The 20,379-nt window shown below is 43.0% G+C and overlaps 1 protein-coding gene across 1 annotated transcript in view; it reads left to right on the top strand.

The window, feature by feature from the left end:
- PCNX2 (pecanex 2) overlaps positions 1-20,379 on the top strand; it is a 1,104,481-nt gene that overhangs the window by 736,435 nt on the left and 347,667 nt on the right. Inside the window, 1 exon segment of the mRNA XM_033937641.1 lies at positions 1,201-1,330. Coding sequence (XP_033793532.1) covers positions 1,201-1,330 — 130 coding nt within the window.

Genomic DNA, 20,379 nt, shown 5'->3' with positions numbered 1-20,379 from the left:
CATGGAGCTTTTCCCTTCCAATTAACCTCTGCTTGGAAAGCAAAGTTTTTTTTAGCATGGCAGTGCTGTGGGACAGGGAGTTTGTTAGCAGAATGCAGTAAGATAGAGCTCCTAGCCTTCAGTTTCCTGTTCTGTGAGGAATATCATTCCCTCCAGGTTCCTGATTGCCTATGTGTGTTAGCTGCTGTGAAACTTTCACTGGTGCTCTAGCCACTTTCTGCCTGTCAGCTCCACCCCCTTTCCTTAACCCTTGCTGTGTCAGATTGCCTGACCAGAGGTTTAACCTGAGAATTAACAGATGGGTTATAAAAGGGATTATAGTGGCTTGGAACAGGTATTCTGTTCTTCTCTGCCATCCCTTCTCTGTTCTGCCCTACCTGTCTGATCTTAGCACTGGGAACAGAGTTAATGTGTAGGTTCCTTGGCTTAGGAATATGGGGGGGTGAGGTGGGGTTGCTTGACGGCAACAAAATTTTCTGACAGGTCTTAGCTATCAAGCTTTACTTTCTTGACAGTGCATGAACCAATTAGCGCTCAGGCACTGATCAGAAAATAAGGCAACGACAGCTCAGACCTGTTGGCAAATGTTAGCTGCAAATGTTAGGGAGAATTATAGAGAATTTCTCAGAGTGCTCATTTTAATATTAATGACCTCTTTGTAAGTAAGCCATTTTAATAATCCACCGCTAAAATACATGCATGCTAAATCGGCTGGAACCAGTTTAGCACACATGTTAAAGGCATATTTTAGTTTTAAGAATCTTCCCCTGAGTGCTTGAAGTCCTTTTTCCTTGTTTTTCAAGAATACTTGTTTAGAAGGCTCAGTAATTCACTCTCAGTTTAGGTTTGAGTTATTCAGTTATATTGGGTGATTTTTTTTCTTTGTTATTTTGGATTTGGAATTTTGTTTCTATACAGGAGGAAATGTGAGGAGGCGCTTTATGTGATTAATAGCGTGATTAAACATTTTAATCGTGAGTAATCATGTGATTAAAATTTTTAATTGATGTATAGTCTTAGTAATAATACAATTCAATGTCATTAGTAAATTCATCTAAATGAAATATCATCATTGCAGAACGTTGTGATTATTATTATTTCTGATCTGTTTTATTTATATCTTATATGGAAAAACAGAAAACACATGTACAAGTATGGTATCTTGGAAGTATTCTGTTCTCCTTAACCTGCAATGCAAAGACTTAGCAATGCTTTTTTTCCAGACTCTAACAACAGCAATATTTTCTGTGCCCTTGAGTCCATTTCTTGGCAGTGTCATATTTGTCACATCCTATGGCAGACCTATCAAGTTCTGGGAGAAAAACTATAAGTAAGCAATTATTATTTTACTAGTCTTTAAGCCCATTACATTAACGAGTACTAGAATATATGTCTGTCTGTCTTTCTGTCTGTCTCTCTCCCTGGCCCCCTTTGTCTGTCTGTCTTTCTGTCTCTCTCCCTGTGTCTTTCTTCCTTTCTTTATGTCTCCCTCCTGCTATCTTTCTTTCTTTTTCCCTCCCTCCTGCTGTCTGTCTGTCTTTCTATCTGTCTCTCTCCCTGCCCCCTATGCAGCAGCAGCATTTCCCTCCCCCCCCTCACTTCCCTGTGCAGCAGCCACAGCAGCAGTATTCCCTCCTCCTCCATTTCCCTGTGCAGCAGCATTTCCCTCCCCCCACCTCACTCCCTGTGCACAATAAAAATATTGAATAACAACAAAAAAAATAAAACCACCAAAAATCTGTCACAAATTGTATACTGCTTTGGTTTAAAGCAGTGTATAAGTTTTTAAACTTCTCCGTTCTTCTAATTTTGGTGCTAAATTTTGAGGGTGTGTGTGAACTAATAATAACCATCCAGGTAAGACAGAGCCCGCCACTTGTCACGCAGGAGCAGCGCGTTCACTTACCCTTCAGTGCATGCTCGGCAGGGTGAGAAGCCGGAGCTGTAACCAGGTTAGAGGGTGCTCGGGTGCGTGGGAAGCAGTTTTGCAGGCTAGTGGGTGTGAGGAGTGCCCGGGATCGTGAGCAATGCCCGGTGTTCTGTCGCCAACTGTTACAATTGCAGCCTCGGGAGCCATGACTCCTTTAGTTCCTTGCCGGAGTTATTTTTAAGTTTAAAGCTGCCGCGGTGGCTCCTCTCACAATCCCCGCCTGCGTCGGAAGCCTTCTCCAACGCAGGTGCGGCTCATGAGAGGAGCTGCAGTGGCGGCTTTGAACTTAAAAATAACTTCGGCCAGAACATTACCTTGGGGTCTGCAAGTGTGGTTCCATTGTCATATTTCCTCCCAAGCTAATAGAACCCTAACGCGCATGCGTACTCCTACCTGCCACAGATCTATGGATCACGGATCACGCAGGTAGGAGTGCGCATGCGTGCTTAAGGTTTTATTATATAAGATTTTACAAAATCTTTGAGCCTGATTTTAATTTCTGTTCATGTGATATCTTGTATCTCTTGAAGGCAACTTTATACATTTTTATTCTACTGTACAGTATTTTGTTATTTAGACAGTTAGTTTTCTTTGAACAGTGGAGTACTAGAAGTTAAATATCATGTACTTACTGCACAATCCTGATAGACCTATTTTTTAGCATTCTATAAAGCTAAAGCATTCTATAAAGTTGTATGCTAATTTTGGCACCCCATTTGTACTCACTGAGCATCAATTCTTAGCACTAAAGTTTTGTTATGAAATACTAGCATAAGTCACCATTGGCATACCAAAAATGTAACACCTCTTCAGTTATGCCTGTAATAGACATGGTATAACTGTTGGTCTGTTCGTTTCACAAAGGTGTGCGCTAGAGAGTTATGCAGGGATAGAAATCAAAACTGGGACTCTTTTCCCTGGAGAAGAGAAGACTTAGAGGGGATATGATAGAGACTTATAAGATCATGAAGGGCATAGAGAGAGTAGAGAGGGACAGATTCTTCAAACTTTCAAATAATAAAATAACAAGAGGACATTCGGAAAAGTTGAAAGGGGACAGATTCAAAACGAATGTTAGGAAGTTCTTTACCCAATGTGTGGTGGACACCTGGAATGCGCTTCCAGAGGGCATAATAGGGCAGAGTACGGTACTGGGGTTCAAGAAGGAATTGGACAATTTCCTGCTGGAAAAGGGGATAGAAGGGTATAGATAGAGGATTACTGCACAGGTCCTGGACCTATTGGGCCGCCGCGTGAGCGGACTGCTGGGCTCGATGGGCCTCAGGTCTGACCCAGTAGAGGCATTTCTTATGTTCTTAAACATGTCCCCGGTAGAATCAAACCCGTCCCCTTCCGTCCCCACTAGAAGTCAAACTCGTCCCCGCTGGAATCAAATCTGTCCCCGCCCATCCCTATAAACTTCAGAAGTAGTTATTTCATTTAATTATGCTACTGAATGGGGGCGCTGGTGAGCACTGACTGGGATGGTCACATGGTAACTGAGCTTCAGCTATAATCTATACAAACCCGAGAAAAACATCTAAATACTTCATTCTTTTTGAGTGAATTGCTCCTCATTTAACTTCTGAACATGTCAGCTACAAAACCAGGTAAGCATAAAAATGCTGAGCCATCTTCACCGCAAAAAAATAGTGATGAGAAACTCAAGGAACCATCTGTGGCCTTCATTATAGAGGAGCTACGTTCGATCCGCAACCTTCTCTTAGACACCAAACAAGACATCACTGAAATGAAAGCAGAACTTACCACTCTCCGGAAAGAGTTTACTAGTGTTAAGCTACGTACGGATACTTTGGAAGTCAAGGTACAAACCTTGGAAGATTCCATCAAGCTTCTTTTCAAACAGACCTCTCACATAGCAAAGCTTGAGTCGGCCCTGGAGGATGAAAAGAATAGGGCAAAACGTAACAGTTTTCGTTTGCTCAGATTACTGGAGGGTAGGGAGGCTTGTGATCTTACCAATTTCCTTACTGCCCTACTGCCTGAGCTCCTCAAGATCTCAACGGATATGAAACTGGATTTTGACACCATATATCGGGTTCCCCAACACGTAGGGATAACCCTGCTGCGGCAAGCACATGTTCAACTCATCCTGCAGAAAGCGAAGACACATTCTGCGATACTCTTTGAGGGTAATAAATTGATCCTGGTTCCTGATCTCTCGAAAGAAACGGCTAAAAAGAGGAAGCAACTCCTTGCTTTTCGACCAAAACTATCAGCTATGGGTGCCAAACATGGCCTCCTGTACCCTGCTCGTATGCGTGTCACATTCAACAATACTACCAAAGACTACACTAATCCTGCTGATCTAGCTGAATTCATTGAGAGTGTTCACCCGACCTCTATTGACAAAACTTAAATTTCTCTGCTTCGGTTCGAATATGGTTCTTCTTGGCGCATTTCAGCACAACCATCATCTTCTCTGCTACACACACTTCCTGGTAAACATGGCTGTGGGCACACAGCCATTAAGAGTGTTTAGCTTTTACATGTTCACTCTATGTTAGGACGATGTTTTTCAAACTAAATGTTATATTGCTGGTTCTTAGTTACGTCCATGCTCCCCTATTGCTGCTTGCCTACCCATGGCGAGTTCTTGGAGTTTTCTATTTGTTCATGTTTTCCTTTTTGCAGGTGTTTTTTCATTACAGATGTATGCAGGTGATTTTACCCCTAAACTATTAACATTGCCATACATATTCTTTCCGATATTATTTATTTTCCTCTACAGCACTGCCATTATTCCTCTTGATAATTGTATCATTTACTTAATTATAATGCTCTTTATAACTACACTATGCATATTTCTACAGAAAGATGCCTTCTATCACCACTTAGCGATATTTGTATGTATAGGCCTTTCTATCAGTTACCTAACATTGGATAGCACATCAGCCCTGAATACTATTTGGTTTCTTTCTGTTTTCTCCCTATTTTACTATTTCTTCAGCACTCTTCATTCTGATCTACATCACACTATATCTTTCCATGTACAAGGGATGCCACAATGTACCAGTAGTATGCTGGATTCTTTCACTCTGGAGTTTTTGATTTCTAAACATGATTCCCATAAGTGCCTTCTTTGTAAAAATGGCTATTTCTCATACTGTCTTATCCACCACTATGTCTCATAGCACCCATGTGCATTTTCTGATATTTTATTATGTTCTGACTAATATGTTACTTAACCTGCACTCTTATTGTTCATTATACCCTGCTGATTATGCTTGCACTTGAGTACATCACAATAGTGACATAATTTGTATAAAATTAAATTGCTGGCATTCCTGGTTTATTAATATGAGTACCATGAGAGCCCTTGTTAGAGAGGTACCAATATGTTGTAGATACATTCACCCAACTGAATTGTTTAGGACCAGAGTATATCACATGCACTATTACTACGATATGGCTATTATAATGCTCAGATTTCAATATTATAGCTTGTCATACCCAGCTGTTATTCCTGCATTTGAGTACATCATAATCATGACATATTATGCCTATTACTTGTTTCTTTTTGAATGTGAAAGGTTTTAATAACCCAGTCAAACGATGTAAAATACTTTGTTATACAGCACAGTATAAACTAGACATTGTGTTCTACCAGGAAACCCATCTATCTGAGATTGAGTCCAAAAAGATTTTGCCAAAATGGGCATCCCCACCTATATACTCACCTGCTATGGGGAAAATGAATGGTGACATTACTTTAATTAGACGTCGCTCTGATCTCAAGATTCTATCACACATCACGGATGACAAGGGGCGCTGGATTAAGGTGGAATTGTCCAGTGGCACATTCAAACTGAATGTCATCAATATTTATGCCCCCCAACGTGGATGACCCCGCCTTCTTCCACACGCTTTCTGCATTGATCACTGTTTCCGGAAATGTACCGTGTATATTAGGTTGTGACTTTAGTCAAATTCTAGACAAGGATTTGGATAGGAAATCTCGGTCTGTATACAGACAAACTAAAACATGGCAAAGTATACAAGATTTAATGAGCCAACTGAAAATGATAGATATGTGGAGAATTCTGCATCCTGGAGACAGGCAAAACTTCGAGTGGAAGAAATTCTGGCAAAAAACATTAAAAAGGGGGACAAATCCTTCTTCAGGTATATTAGTGACAGAAAAAGGAACACAGGCGGGATAGTACGCCTTAGAAGACCGGACGGAAGTTACGTGGAAGCAGATTCCGATAAAGCTGAACTACTGAATGAATACTTCTGCTCAGTCTTCACCTGTGAGGCACCGGGACACGGTCCGCAGTTGAAGGCAACACAAATCACAGAAGACTCATTTCAGAATTTTGAGTTCACACCAGGTGAAGTTTACAGTGAACTGGCAAGACTCAAGGTGAACAAAGCCATGGGACCAGAAAATTTGCACCCAAGAGTGCTCAGAGAATTGAGCGATGTCCTGGCAAAACCGTTGGCTGAGCTATTCAATCTCTCCCTAAGTAAGGGGAAAGTTCCCCTGGACTGGAAATTAGCTAATGTCGTTCCTCTGCATAAAAAGGGTTGCAGGGCAGAGGCTGCGAATTATAGACCGGTGAGTCTCACATCAATAGTGTGCAAACTCATGGAAACACTAATTAAAAGCAAATTTGGCACGATCTTGAATGAAGGGAATCTTCGGGATCCCAGTCAACATGGATTCACCAAGGGTAGGTCCTGCCAATCCAATCTCATCAGCTTCTTTGACTGGGTAACAAGAAAGTTGGACTTGGGAGAGTCTTTGGACGTCGTGTACCTGGACTTCAGTAAAGCTTTTGACAGTGTCCCACACCGCAGGCTGCTAAGCAAGATGGAATCGATGGGGTTAGGAGAGACACTAATTGCATGGGTCAATGATTGGCTGAGTGGCAGACTTCAGAGGGTGGTGGTTAATAGTACCCTCTCTAAAACATCGGAGGTGACCAGTGGAGTTCCACAGGGCTCGGTCCTGGGTCCACTCCTTTTCAACATATTCATAGGGGATCTGACTCAAGGGCTTCAAGGTAAAATAACACTATTCTTCCTTTGTTTTGCTTTTCTTTAATCAATTGTATTTCAAAACCCTATCTTACCTTATGTAATGAGAACATGTATTAGTTATTTACCCGATATTATTATTTAAAGTTTGTACTGTTTGTCTCTCATTGAATGTATTTTAAAATGTTCATCGCTTAGAATTTGATTAAGCGATTAATCAAGAGAAATAATAAACTTGAAAGTTGAAACTTGATGACACCAAACTATGTAATATAGTAAGTGAATGCAGTTTACAGAATTATATGGCGCAGGACCTGCTTACATTGGAAAGTTGGTCCTCAACCTGGCAGCTAGGCTTCAATGCTAAGAAATGTAAGGTCATGCACCTCGGAAGCGGAAATCCATGCAGGACGTACTTCTTGAACGGAGAAACTTTAACTAGGACTTCAGCAGAACAAGATTTAGGAGTAATCATCAGTGCAGACATGAAAACTGCCAATCAAGTGGAGAAGGCTTCATCTAAGGCAAGGCAGATATTGGGTTGTATCAATAGAAGTTTCGTCAGCCAAAAGCCTGAAGTCATAATGCCGTTGTATAGGGCCATGGTGAGACCTCATCTGGAGTACTGTGTGCAATTCTGGAGGCCACATTACAGTAAAGATGTGCGCAGAATTGAATCGGTTCAGCGGACGGCCACCAGGATAATCTCGGGGCTCAAGGGTTTCTTGTATGAAGAGAGACTGAACAAATTGCAGCTCTACACTCTCGAGGAATGTAGGGAGAGGGGAGACATGATCGAAACATTTAAGTACCTCACGGGACGTGTCGAAGTGGAAGATGATATTTTCTTTCTCAAGGGACCCTCGGCCACAAGAGGGCACCTGCTCAAACTCAGGGGCGGAAAATTTCATGGCGACACCAGAAAGTATTTCTTCACAGAGAGAGTGGTTGATCATTGGAACAAGCTTCCAGTGCAGGTGATCGAGGCAGACAGCGTGCCAGACTTTAAGAATAAATGGGATAAGAAAATTGGGTCATTAGGGCATAGACAGGGGGTGGGTAAGCAGAGTGGGCAGACTTGATTGGCTGTAGCCCTTTTCTGCCGTCATCTTCTATGTTTCTATACCTTCTATTCTCCACCACATGCATCATATTCCAGAATTGATTACTTTTTAGTTAGCTATTCTTTATCTCAAAAAGTAGAAGTAGCTCAAATTCACCCTATTTCGATCTCTGACCATGCCTCCATATTGCTTATGCTACATGATGTTGACCAGGAACGAAATACAGGACTATGGAGATTTAACTCCTCTTTGTTGTCTGATGACGACTTCATTGAGAACACCAAAAAAAATATAGCAAATTACTTTGAGATAAACAAAGCTTCAGATACTTCCTGGCAGAATACATGGGACACCTTTAAGGCCTACATAAGAGGAACTATAATATCGTATACAGCTACAAAACACAAATCTAATCGTGCCAAATTACAACAACTAGAACTTAGCATACAAAATGCGGAAAAAATTCACTTGGATGACTTAAGCAATCCAGAGAAACAATCTAATCTTCAAAAACTGAGATTTGAATATAACTTGACCTTGAGCACAGAGGCCTCTAAAGAGATCTTCATGAAATCTGCCCACTACTACTCGAGTATGAATAAATGTGGCCACCATCTTGCGACATACCTGAAATTACGCTCCGAAAAAACTACAATACCAGCTATTAAAGATGTTAGTGGCGCATTGCTGACTAATACTAAAGATATTTGCACCCAATTTCAGACCTTTTATGCTGACCTTTATACATCACAACACCCTGATCCTGCCATGTTTGATCAATTTTTATGCCATTTGCCGCATCCGACTCTCCTAGAAGATGAGTTAAGAACCTAATTGAGCCAATTACATTAACACATGTGGAAAAAGCTCTGCATACTATGGCAAAACATAAATCGCCGGGCCCTGATGGATTATCAGTGGAATTTTACCTTGCCTCTTGTGAAGACATTCTCCCCTTTTTGACTCAATACTTTTGTCATCTTGCGGACACTGGAGTAGCATCTGGAACATTTACGGAGGCCCTTACTATAGTTCTACCAAAACCGGGAAAAGATCTTCTACAAGTACAAAATTACAGACCACTTTCCTTCATAAATGTTGACGCAAAGATATATGCGAAATTATTGGCGACTAGACTAAACTCAGTGTTGCCCAACATTATACAGGAAGATCAAATAGGCTTTCTAGTGATAATATGAGACTTTTTGCTCATATACTTATGCAAGCTCAAAAGTGCAAAGATCCAATGGTGGCTATAACTCTCAATGCAGAAAAGGCATTCGATCGAGTAAAGTGGAATTATCTCTTCAGAGTAATGAAATGGTTTGGACTTCCAGTGAATTTTATCAAGATGGTACATGTTCTATACTCCAATCCTTCTACTAAAATTCGGATCAATGATGTCTTCTCTGCAACATTTCATCCAACAAGAGGCATACGGCAAAGATGTCCGCTATCGCCACTTTTATTTAACATTGCGTTGGAACCATTACTAATAGCAATCAGATCTTCCATCAATATCATCGGTTTGAAATTGGATGACTTGGAAATTAAATTGTCAGCTTATGCGGATGTCGTCATGATATATGCCACCTTAAATTCCATTCCGCATATTTGACCAGTCAGGCATTGGGCCTGCCAAGGTCCCAGTAAAGGCAGGTACTTCGGGTAAGAGTACCTGGGAGGTAGCTGGTAAGGATAAGGTGGTGCTGGTTAGGGAGGACTGGAGACTGGGAAGGCTAGGAAGGAAGAAATACTACATAAGAAGTTGTACGGACACACTTGGATTGTTTTTCTTGCTGTTTGCCTTTTAGGACGTCACCATGGAGCAGTCCCAGATGTTGGCAGCATTGGCCGGTGAGCGTCAGAGGCAGTGTGAAGACCTAAATGCCATTCTAAAGTCCAGTGAGTAGCGCTGGCAAGCCAATCAGGAGACCATGATGAGACAGTACGGGGAACTGATTGCATCTATGAAAGACCAGGCCCAAGTTTTCACTCAAATCTTGCAGCAAACTACTATGCAGTCTGGAGGGCAACCGTTACCGGCTATACCTGTTCCAGCTCCGGTAGGACTAAACTCACCTTCACATTTAAACCTGTGTAAAATAGCGCCTGGGGACTCACCCGACGACTTCCTCAGTTCGTTCGAACGCATCGCTGTGGCTGCTGGGTGGCCTCCAGAGCAGTGGGTGTACAGGCTATTGCCCTGCTTGGCTGGGGAAATGTTAGCGGCTTTCCAGACCCTAGGGCCCGAGACACCAATAGTTATCCGGCAGTAAAGGCCCACATTCTAGATTATCTAGGTTTCACTGCGGAGCACTATCGGCAAAAGTTTAGGTCAACGCTGATGTTACATGCGGAAGGACTCAAGGCTTTACTGCAGCGGATCACCAAGCTGGCTGAAAAATGGCTACAGCCAGTCCTGAATGATGCTAGGGCCTTGTTCACTGAAATAGTGAAGGAACAGTTGCTGGAAGCTGTTCCAAAGAACTTAAGATCCTGGATTAAGAGGCAAAATTGTAGGACACTTGGACAGGTTCTAGAAGTGGCTGAAGCCTACCTTGACACCCAAGAACCCTCAGGGGAAGGCCCAAGTCAGGTGCACACACACCTAGGCAGAACCCTGGGGATCCGAGCAAGGGGTGGACTAGGAAGCCCCCGTACAAGGATTCATTTGCTCCATCACCTAAACCTAATACCCAAGGTGGGGATAGGAAATGTTATAGGTGCGGGAAGACGGGTCACACACAGAGATTTTGTAAAGAAAGAAGAGACTTTACGATAATCCGGGGGATTAAGAGACAAGACAGAGAGGAATGTCAAGTCCCGGTGTGTGTATCAGGGCGAAAGGTAAGGGCCTTAATAGATACTGGCACAGAGCAGTCGGTAATGTCCCATCAATTGTGGAAGCAGGTTGGTAAGTCACCTTTAAGGAAGGGGAAGACTGACAAGGTCTCAGTAGTATGTGTGCATGGAGATACGAAGTTTTATCCCTTGGCTAAAGTAAGGGTGGAACACTGTGGGAAAAGGTACGATATGCAAGTTGCCATTCTGAATTCCTCCCCTTTCCCTCCGATTTTAGGTAGGGACTGGCCGGGCTGGAATAATATGGTAACACAGGCGGCCCGGGGTCCGGGTAGAATACAGGGGGAATTTGTGTTGGGCGCCCAAACTAGAAGAAATAGAAACCTGGACAAAGAGGCAATCCCAGTTTAGAGCTCCCGGGAAGGGGTGGCAGCCCATGCTAAGATGGGTCTCTTTGTCTGAGAATGCTCATGCCCCTACCCGAGCCTATTCTAAAGCCACCAGTTACGATTTATATGCGGCTCATGATCAAGTAGACCCAACAGAAGGAAGGGCTCTAGTTCAGATCGATTTGCAGATTTCCCCTCCGCCGGGCTCCTATATAAGAATAGGACCCAGATCAGGATTGGCAGTGAAACATTCGCTGGATGTTTCAGCAGGTATAATTGACCCCGATTATAGGGATAATATAGCTGTGCTGTTAGTGAACCAGAGTGTTGTGGATTATCAGGTTCAGCCTGCTGATTCAATTGCTCAGATGGTATGTGAGCAGATTTGGTTTGCTAAGTTGGAACAGTGGGTACATCTTAGGGATACCGATAGAGGGGCAAAAGGGTTTGGGTCCACTGAAAGAAGCTGCCCGAACAATACTCAAAGATTTGAACTGAACTCATCACAGGGCAGTGAAAGGGATAACCTTGAGGAAGGACAATCTCATAGTCCTGGGGATGACAGTAAAAATCAGGAAGGTGCAACAAGAGATAGAATCCCTTAAAAAGGAATTGCAAGACCTGGCAAAAACCCAGGTGGTCCAGTGGAAAGAGGAACTGGAAGCTGTCAGGCAAGAATGTTTGGATGTAAGCCTTAAGCCGACATCTAAGAAGGAACCTCTTCCTAGTAGTCTCATATCTGAATTACAGGAAACATTAAAACAAGAAATGATTGTACAGGGACAGCAACAGGTTAAAACACTGGAAAAACTGCTAGATCCAATAAGGAACCCGGTACAAGAAATGGAATCTAAAGTAGCTGGTAGCCAGGTTAAACAGCAAGAGATGGTGCAGCAGTTAGGGAAAATACAGGCTACGCAGGAGCTCTGGGCTGCTGAAGGAGTGGAACCAAACAGTCTGGTTAAGCAAAGCCAGAAGAATAAGGCTCAATTGGAGCAGCAGGCCCTGCAGTTAGGTAATGTTAAGGACTCTGTAAAAGGGGTAGGGGGTAGTATTACAAACGTACAAAGCTTAATACCATGATAAAGCTTAACCCCCCTCTTACCATCCCCTCCCTAACCCCAGATCCTACTTTTCCCTGTCTTGGAAACCTTCTCTGATGTAACGTTGTAACCCTTCTTCCATAACTCTTTTTGTAATCCGCTTTGAACCGAAAGGTAATGGCGGAATAGAAATCTGTAATGTAATGTACAAGATCAGATGCAGGAACGCCTGGAAGAAATAGCGCAAGTCCTTACAGTTATCACGGAAAGGGTTGAGGGGTTAGAAGGGGCAGATACCTATACGAAGGTTGAGGACTCCAAAACCCCTGAACCTGCAGTTTTACACTGGCCTGAAGATTTTGAGAACTTATGTTCAGACCCTCGCCCGGAAGAGAAGAAATATAGGAACAGGAGACGCAAGTAACATTGGGGGAGAATACTTCACCTTTCGCATGCTTCTCAGGATAAGCACTTTCTTAGGGTGGGGGTATGTGACCAGTCAGTACTTATGTCCCCACACTGCAGTCCCGGACCGGGACTCTACAGCACTCCCTGTGGTTGGACATAGAAATAACACCAGCGTGTGACCCAGCCTGGAGTCACCCTGCAGGATTGGACTGACACAGAAAATGGAAACAAAAAAAAGCAAAACTCCACAAATGTTGCTTAAGTAAAAGATACTCCAATTTTACTTTTTCAAAACATATAAGTCAGGATGATCAGAATCAATTCAATAATGTTCCATGCAAAAATTCAGACAAAGTAAAATTCAAAAGAAAGAAAAATAAACAATTCAGTCCAAGTTCAAACTTTCTCTTTCTCTTATACTCCGTCATAACTGCACCTGAGGCATGGCTCTCCTTAGAGCTTGTCCAGCCTGCCCTCAAAGCAGGTTATTATGAAAAACTCAATATAGTTCTCTGCACTGTTTCTCCAATTCACAGATTCTTAAAGTCAAGCCTCGAGGAGCATTTATGTCACTGCTGGAAAAAAGGAGAGAGTCTAAGGTTTGCCTTGCAACAGCCTTTCAAACGGCCTTCAAAATTCCTTCCCTGGGTGACTGCAAACCTCTCCCTCGACAGACTCTCTCAGCTTTATAAAGCACCACAAAACAAAAATGCAGGGTTCAAAAAGCAAAACAGTTCAAACCAAAACTCACTGTTCTTAGCTTAATGCTTGCAGCTGTTGGTTAAGCCTACTTCCATGACTTCAGGTAAGCTGCACACCTCCTCTGGCAAAAGTTCCTGTACTTCCATCGGCGTCTCCTCCACAGGCGAGGACACATCCAGAGCTTCACCAGCTTTTTCCACCTCCATAGGTGTACACCTATTACCTCTGCTTGGCCCAGGGAAGTCAACCGGGAAAAAAGGCCTTAACCTCCTCCCCATCCTGCCTCCCTGTCTGTTCTCAACTGCTGGCTTTTCTATTCTAGGGACACGCCCTAATCTAGCTGAGTCATCAGGGAACTAGGTAGCTCTTGGGCTCCTCTGGTGGTGACCTAAATACTGCCTGTCTGCCTGTTTCTTAGGAATTTCAGGCTCTCCCTGGTGGTTAGCCAGGAAATCAACATGATCAGAGCTAGGACAGACCTTGCAAACTCCCTTCCTGGATTTCCTATTCCCTTTCGTGACTGCCTTTACTGGGACCTTGGCAGGCCCAATGCCTGACTGGTCACAATATACTAAAAGTTATTAATAGTTACGCGCTCATTTCTGGCTATAAACTTAATACCACAATGACTGAGGTTATGCCATTAGCTGGCACCCCCTGTGGTGATCTCATATCCCGACTTGGTCTTAAATATTCTTCATCTCGACTAAAGTATCTGAGGGTCTATTTTGGTTCATCTATCGAAGAAACTAAACTGTATAATGAAGAACATATTCTAATGATAATTAAAGACACCACATCAAAATGGTCCCCACTGAAACTCACATGGTGGGGTAGATTGGATTCTATTAAAATGGTTTTAGCCCCAAAAATCACCTATGTTCTTTCCATGTTACCTTTTCTGTTTCCTACTAAAACTTATACCAAGATAGAAGCTTTGTTGACAGATTTTTTGTGGAATCATAAAGCACCCCGCATTGCTCTAAATAAATTAAAATGGAGGAGTGAATTTTCCTAGTATGAACGACTATCATATTGCCTTTTTGGGAAGACAAGGGTCTAAATGGCTATTGGATGATACACATAGTACAACTCCCACTTGGTTAAAATTGGAACGTCAGCTATATCATAAGGACTTCTTAAAATTATCTCCTTTTATATTACCCAACACTAACACACAGGAAAACCCGATCTTGAAATCCACAATTGTGGCAATACAAGAGATAGACGCACTAGCACCTATTAAATGGAATTCTACCACTCTTTCCTCCATATAGCTCAATCCACTTGTAAAGATTCAGGGACAGCATATCGAATGGAAATCATGGATTAAGGCTGGAATATGGTCGATATCATATTTGTTGGAGGATAAGAAATTAACCAATTTTGCAACATTATCTTCTACATATGAGCTTCTGCCAACTCAGTTCTTCCAATGGTTCCAATTGCAACACTGCGTCCAATCATTTTTAAGCCAAGCATCTATAACGCATGATATACCAAACATTGTTACCTGGTGTGAAGCCTTTAGCTTGAATAAAGGTGAAGCTTCAAAATGGTACAAATTATTAAAGAAAACTAAATTCAAATACCCTAGTGCACTGTATGATATTTGGGCCCACGACATCTCCTTATCACTATCTTCTACAACTTGGGAGTCGATACGGCTTACTTCATTTGGGTCCCTACAAACGGCAGCCATTAAACAACTTGTTCTATACTTATATCATCGAGCTTATTGAACACCATACAAACTGTCCAAGATCTCCTCTAATGTCACTAATTTATGCTGGTCCTGCTCCACACATATAGGTACACTGGATCATATGCTGTTTTGTTGCAGTTTATTATAATCCACTATTTGGTCTACCATATGCGATATCCTACCTATTACTGAGGATATTACATATGCCATAATAATAACGGGCGGTGCAGCTTTAACATCCACACTTGATAAAGGTGAAGTTAAACTATTGCAATGTTTCTTATTGATTGCTATAAAAACTATATTATCACATTGGAAAGACTTTTCATCTCTCAATTATAATGAATGGTGGAATACTGTTTACATATATGCCAAATATGAAAAATCAATTGCGGAAAATAACAGATCATCTCTCTCTTCTTTTAAATTGATGTGGTCCAATGTTTTGACATATTTCGATAGTTCTTGTTATCGAATTTAATTATCCCATAAAATCATATGCTATTGGTTTTTATCACTTAGTGTTCATGTATGAACTTATGTAAATTACTTGCATACTTACTGCTTACATGATGTACACCTGTAACTGTGAAAATGTGTCATTTCTTCGTGTTCTTATGTCTTTCTTTTTCACAAAAATTTTAATAAAAATTTATTGAACAACAACAAAAAAAATTATGCTACTGAATTAACCACCTTGAAACTTTTGATAAGACAGTATATCAAATTTTAAATAAACTTGGAAACTTGAATTAAAGGCTCTGGTAGAGACCCATTTACAAATAAGCAAAGACACTTTAATTTGGAAATATTAATTGAGAAGAATACATACTTTGTAAATGGGTTTCTACCAAAACCTTTAATGTAAATATAAAATATAAATACTCAGCTGATGAGGACCCCAGTGGCGTACCTAGCATATGTGACATCCGGGGCCCATCATTTTTTGGCACCCCTTCCCCATCTGTATGAAAAACATGATTTTTAGTAACATTCCACACGTCACACATGAGTACCTGGGAAAAGGCAGCATCTTACATATGCAGTGAGCAGTACAACATCAATACACCCACTATAAAACTAAACAAGCCAGACTATACAGATCAATCCTACACCATCAATCCTAACAGAAAGCCATGTCTTTCGAACACACAGAACACAGAAAACACCTTCGCCTAGTATGCAATATGTCATCACAAACTAACCCCTCCCCCTTTTACAAAACTGTAGTGTGGATTTTAGCCATGGTGGTAACAGCTCTGACACTCATAAAATTCTGAGCATCAGAGCTGCTACCACCACGGCTGGTGCTAAAAAACGCTCCACAGTTTTGTAAAAGGGAGGATAAAATAGAAATACATAGAAAAAGGTTAAATTGAACCAGCAAGAAGCTGGACTCTGCATACAATGCTCCACAGAAACAGTGACACATGTCTCCTAAAGCAATAAATAAATAGAAAATTTTTGTTCTACCTTTGTCTTCTCTGGTTTCTGCTTTCCTCATCTTCTTGTTACTCTCTTCCTTCCATCCACTGTCTGCCATCTCTCTTCCCCTATATGGCATCTTCTCTCCTTCTATGCCCCTTCCAGAAACTGTATGACTCCCCCTTCCATCTCTCCTTTCACCCCCATTGGTCTGGCATCTCTCTCCTCTCCTTCCCTCTCCCACACCTCTCTTCTGCAATCCCTTTGTTCCCTCATTTTCCTTTTCAATTTATTTTCTGCATCCATCTAGATTACGTTCTTACTACCCTCTCATCAATTTCCTTTTTTACTGTCTACCTATAGCTCGCCACCTCTTTCCCTCACCCCCCTCCAGTATTTCCCTTACTCAATCCTTTTCCACCATCATGTGCCCTCCTTTTATTTATCCCCTCCTTCCATCATGTGCCTTCTTTCTCTACCCCTTCCATCTAGTACCTTCTCCTCTCTCTGCCCACTTCCATCGGCTGCTCCCCTCTTTCTCTCCTCCCATTTCCTTCCTGCATCTCCCTTATCTCTCCCATCTGCACTTCCATCCAGCTTAGGCTCCCGCCACACTACCATCCAATGTCTGCCTTTTCTCTCTCCATCCACCCCTCTTTAATCAGTATCTGTCCCCTTTCTTTCCCTCCAATCCAATTCCATCCAGTATCCTTCCCCCTTGTGTCTCTCTCCCCTTTCCCTGTACATTAATTCCATCAGCACCACCCTTCCATACCACCCTGCCCCCTTTCTCTCGCTGCACCACTCTTTCATTCCAGAAGTCCTGCTCCTTTCACGCGATGACTATAGCTGCCGGCTGCCGGTCCACCCCACTCCGACGTACTAGCTCTGGAGCAGAGTCGGCAGCCATGTCTGGAAGGTCCCATGATGACTCCAGGCTTTGCTCCGGAAGAAGTAAGTTATGTAGGAGGGTGTTGACCCAGCACACGCAGAGAGTTGCGGCAAACACCTGCGATGACTACGTCTGCCAGGTTCACCCCCTCTGACATAAGTTACTTCTTCCAGAACAAAGCCGACAGACAAGTCATCAGGGAACCTTCGTGCGCCTCAGCGCAGCTGCCGACTCTGCTCTAGAGCAGTGTTTTTCAACCTTTTTACACCCGTGGACCGGCAGAAATAAAATAATTATTTTGTGGACCGGCAAACTACTAAGACTGAAATTTAAAAACACATTTCTGCCCCGTCTCCGCAAGCTCAGTCCCCGCAAACCATCTGATCCCATCCGCAGTAGTCTCAGTTATGATTTTATATTGAACATATTTTATTAAAGTATAAAAAGAAACAATATTCTGTACAATTGTCATTTTATAAATATAAATATACAGAGCAAGGACCAACAAAACCCATGTCTCCCCTCCCCTTCACATATATCCCCTCTACTATTAAGAAAACTGAACAAGCCAAATTATTATAGAATGCTACACAGAAATATCATGCTAACAGAATACTGCAGTCACATATGACAGGAATAGTGTTAGGGGAGTGCCCCCTGGTCCGAGAGAGCCTTAAGCCAGCTGGAAGCTAAAGAAGCACTGCCTGGGCTTTGCAGTCCCCAGTTATGTCTCTAGCAGGATACATATTTCAAATCTGATATATTCTAATGACAAAATAGAAATAAAATGATTTTTTCTACCTTTTGTTGTCTCTGGTTTCTGCTTTTATCTTCTTTTCATTCTTTTCCTTCCAGCATCTGCCCTGTCTCTTCAATCCAGCATCTGCCCGTACCATCCACTGTCTGCCCCTTCCAGAAACTGTCTTTCTCCCCCTGCCATCTCTCCTCTAGACCCCCACCCCCTCTTTGTTCTGGCATCAATCATCTTCCCTCTGTTCCCTCATGGTCTGGCATCTTTCTCCTTTCATCTCTCTTTCCCTCCCCCTGTGGTTTTTAGAATCTCTCTCTTCTCATTTCCGCCGCTCAGATCTGATATCTGTCTCCTTCACCGTTCTCTAGCATCTCTCTCTCCTCTCTCTCTTCGCTTTCCTTCTCTGGTCTTCCTTCTTTATTTTTTGCCTCCATCTAAATTAAATTTGTTCTTACTATGCAGTCCTCAAATTCCCTCTTTTCACTATGTCTACCCACAGCATGCCATCCGTTTTCTTCACCCCTCCACTATCTCACTAACTCTATCTTCTTCCCCCATCCAGCATATGTCATTTTTCTTTATCCCTCCTTCAATCCAGTATGTGTTCTCTTTCTTCACTTCCATTCAGCATTTGCTCTCCTCCCCACTTCATTCATCTGCCCTCTTCTCTCTCCCCACTTCCATCATCTGCCCCTTCTCCCAAATTCCATCATCTGCCCCTTTCTCTCAATCTCTCCATCCACCACAGGCCCATCTTTCTCCCTTCTTCACCTTTTGGCATCAAGATCGGCAAGGCCCCCTCCCTCCCGCGATGACACTTAAGATTGGCAACAGGCCTTCTTCTACCCCCGACAACAACAGAACTTCAGATCGGCAACAGATGCTCAGTCATAAGCTTCCTTCTGACTGAACTGCCTGGGTGGAAACAGGAAGCTTAGTCAGAGGGAAGCTTTTGACTGAGCACCTGTTGCTGATCTGAAGTTCTGTTGATGCCGGGAGAAGGAGGCCAAACTTGAGTGCTGTCGCGGGAGGGCGCCGATGCCGCTGAGTGCCGTCAGGGGGGGGAGGGCGCTGATGCCACTGAGTACTGTAATGGGGAGGGAGAGCACCGATGCCGCTGAGTGCCGTCGCCATTGCAGCCCAGGAATTTTCCGGACCTGGCCGGCTGTGCACCCCCCATAGGGCTGCACCCGGGGCGGACCGTCCCCCGCCCCCCCTTGGTAAGCCACTGCTGCCTGCTGTCCCCGGATAACACCTATTAAGTTAAGTAATTGTGCTATATCTGGCATCTAATTGTATGGATCTTCTTTATAGAATTACCTCCTTCAGAGGTAATTCTAGAACTTAGCAACTTAGAAAACCAGATGGGAACTGCGCAGAATCAGATTCCGATAAAGCAGAACTACTGAATGAATACTTCTGCTCGGTCTTCACCTGTGAGGCACCGGGACACGGTCTGCAGTTGCAGGCAAGGCCCAGCGTGGAAGACCCGTTTCAGAATTTCGAGTTCACACCTGGCGACGTCTACTACGAACTGGCAAGACTCAAAGTGAACAAAGCCATGGGACCGGACAATCTACACCCCAGGGTGCTCAGTGAGCTGTGTGATGTCCTGGCAGAACCGCTATCAGGACTCTTCAATCTCTTCCTAAGTTCGGGGAGATACCCCATAGACTTGAAAACAGCTAACGTCGTTCCACTGCACAAAAAGGGTTGCAGGGCAGAGGCTGCAAACTACAGACCGGTGAGTCTCACATCAATAGTATGCAAACTCATGGAAACATTAATCAAACGTAAATTAGACGCAATCTTGGATGAGGAAAATCTACAGGATCCCAGTCAACACAGATTCACCAAGGGTAGGTCCTGCCAATCCAATCTCATCAGCTTCTTTGACTGGGTAACAAAACAGCTAGACTTGGGAGAATCCGTGGACGTCATATACCTAGACTTCAGCAAAGCTTTCGATATTGTCCCGCATTGCAGGCTGTTGAGCAAGATGAAATCAATGGGGCTGGGAGAAACACTAACTACATGGGTCAATGACTGGCTGAGTGGCAGACTTCAGAGGGTGGTAGTTAACGGTACCCTCTCTAAAACATCGGAGGTGACCAGTGGAGTACCGCAGGGCTCAGTCTTGGGCCTGCTCCTTTTCAACATATTCATAGGGGACCTAACTCAGGGGCTTCAAGGTAAAATAACGTTATTCGCTGACGACGCCAAACTATGCAATATAGTGAGAGATGGCAATTCACCTGATA

This window comes from Geotrypetes seraphini, chromosome 3 (assembly GCF_902459505.1).
Source record: "Geotrypetes seraphini chromosome 3, aGeoSer1.1, whole genome shotgun sequence".
NCBI classification, from domain to species: domain Eukaryota; kingdom Metazoa; phylum Chordata; class Amphibia; order Gymnophiona; family Dermophiidae; genus Geotrypetes; species Geotrypetes seraphini.
This window is presented reverse-complemented; position numbering and strand designations above follow the sequence as displayed.